Raw genomic sequence first — 2450 nt, 5'->3', positions numbered from 1 at the left:
CACAGGTGCTGAAGACAGAAACCAATGAATTTTTACATCCTCAGTTAATACTGGAACAACTTGAGTGTAAAATCCGGGAACAATAATTAGAACATTAACAATGTTGGTTAATATATTTTCATCTGGCGGGAGGTAAGGATACCTGTTAAACCAATTTGATTAGAATATATCAAAACCAAACCAAATTTTTATACATCACACTGTAAAAATGGTTCAAAAACCATGCATCATACTCTCTACGGCTAAAAAGTAGGATACATGACAACATACTATAAGTACACATAATTATCATTCATAATTATTTATGTATTCAGCAGCAAAGTACTAAAATAATAAAATATAGATTAAAATAACAGTTCTCAAAGTTAGTTATCAGTGGTTATCATTTGAAATTTTTATTATAAATTGAACATTAAAATAATAAATGGCTACAATGTATCACCAGATATATCTTTTTTAATTTCATCATGTGATAATTAATAACACCGGATCTAATACCATTAGTTGATAATTAATATATAGAATCAATTGTTTATTTATATTATTTTGACTGAGAAGTAATCATGATATCACTGTATATACAATAAGCACTAAATATAATGGTTTTACTAGAAATTAAGAGATTTGGCAAAGTATAATTCATATCAAGTTAGAAAATAATTTTCAAATCATTATAGAAAAAAATATTATATTACTATATAGGTTGAATATAAACGTGGTATATTAGTATTATTGACTTAATGTAATCCTTTTGTGTGCGTTGTTGACCAACTATATTAATATAAAAATATTATTTTATACACTAAATTAATTACTAAAATCAATTACAATATATTTATGTATAAATATATATATTTTGTTTAATTTATTTTTAATATATATTTATATTTTAATATATATTTTATATTAATAATTAATTTTAATAGCTGAGTTTAGTATATATTTAATATAATTAATATTAAGTTTAATATAATTATTCTGTTAATTTTTATAATTTTATTAAATTTTTAATTATATATATATTTTTTATTGAGTCTCTATACTATATTAGATTTTGTAATTAAGTTTCTAGCTATAGTAATAAAATACTGAAATTAACGGAATATTCAATTAAACAAAATATATATGTCAAACACTTGGCTGAATATTCGGTATATTTTAACAGAATATTTTATTAATTTTAATATTTTTATTATAGTAAAAACATACTTACAAAATTTGATATAGTATAAAAATTTAATTAAAAAAATATAAAAACATAATTAAAAATCGATAAAATTATAGAGATCGACGAAATAATTAAACCTTAGCTTAAGATTAATAATATAAGAAGCAGGAGCACAAAGTAGCTATTATTGAAAAGGGGGGTAATCACAATCAAATGATCTATTATATAACAATGAGTAATACTCCTCCCTCCACCCATGATTAAATAAGCGACATAATATATATTATAAATAAAAAAGTACATATTTATTTTTATTTAGTAAGGTCTCTGTCCAATGTAATTGCCAGGAGGATCATAGTTACAAATAATGAAAGTGCCTCCATTATTGTCGCAAATCACTTTGGCACAACCAACGCGCAATGTGTTTTTCCAAACCACTTGAGTATAATGACCACACATTTCGTTATCAGAACATGAGTTTGACATGTAATCAAAGTATGCCTTTTCGTCTACCCATAATTTCACACCATCTACACCTGAAAATTCATTACTGCTACTCCATGCAAGGTTCTCTCCATAAGGTCCATGTGAATGGATCAGCTGGCAATCTTTTCGGCGTTGATTGGCATAGTTTTGTGCATATGCTGCAACAGAATCGTCCCAAATCAAACTTGGTTCTCCCACTTCTGATCTTGCTACATTGTGTGCATCAACATAGTCTTTTGGTGAATCATGAGCATATACATAACCCATAATGCATAATAATGAACCTAAGATAGTGATAGGAGAAAATGAAATCTTGCATGTTTTCATATTGTCTTGTGTAAATGTGATTTTTGGTTTGTTTGTAATGTATGTATTAATGTGTTTGATGAGAATTGTTAAGGTTGTAGCGAGGTATTTATAAGAATCAATCTTGGAAAAGTAAGTTGTTGTAGTTGTTTCAAAAGATTACCGGATCCATAACAATGAAAACAAGTAATGGATGATTTGTTTTCAATATTTTGTTACACGGTTGAATTAACTTTGTTATAAATTAAAATCATGATTCAACAAAAACGATACTTTGATATGATAACGCATGTCTTGTTAAGTAGTATCCTAAATATAGGAGAAAAAGATTAATATCATAGTTAAGTAAGAAGCTAATCTAGGCTGAGTTTCTATCTAGCAGTTCGAAGATGAAGCCATTTTTGTAAAATTATAGGATGACTAAAAATGTAGAAACTAGAAAATAATTTTTGAGCCGCTTTTAATATTTTATTATCGATGTCAAATTAAC

At 25.8% G+C, this 2450-nt stretch overlaps 1 protein-coding gene across 1 annotated transcript; it reads right to left on the bottom strand.

Annotated features, from left to right (window-relative positions):
* Positions 1–1483: 1483 nt before the first annotated feature.
* LOC130956240 (pathogenesis-related protein 1-like) lies at positions 1484–1981 on the bottom strand. Its single transcript, XM_057883287.1, has one exon. The coding sequence runs from the start codon at positions 1979–1981 to the stop codon at positions 1484–1486; it is 498 nt and encodes a 165-aa protein (XP_057739270.1).
* Between the last annotated feature and the right edge of the window lie 469 nt (positions 1982–2450).

The sequence above is a fragment of the Arachis stenosperma genome, chromosome 10 (assembly GCF_014773155.1).
Source record: "Arachis stenosperma cultivar V10309 chromosome 10, arast.V10309.gnm1.PFL2, whole genome shotgun sequence".
NCBI classification, from domain to species: Eukaryota; Viridiplantae; Streptophyta; class Magnoliopsida; order Fabales; family Fabaceae; genus Arachis; species Arachis stenosperma.
Note: the sequence above shows the minus strand (reverse complement) of the source record. Positions and strands in the feature narration are given on the sequence as shown.

What these genes read in the sequence shown, in the direction of transcription:
- LOC130956240 (XM_057883287.1), bottom strand. Translation starts at nt 1,981, where the DNA reads ATGAAAACATGCAAGATTTCATTTTCTCCTATCACTATCTTAGGTTCA.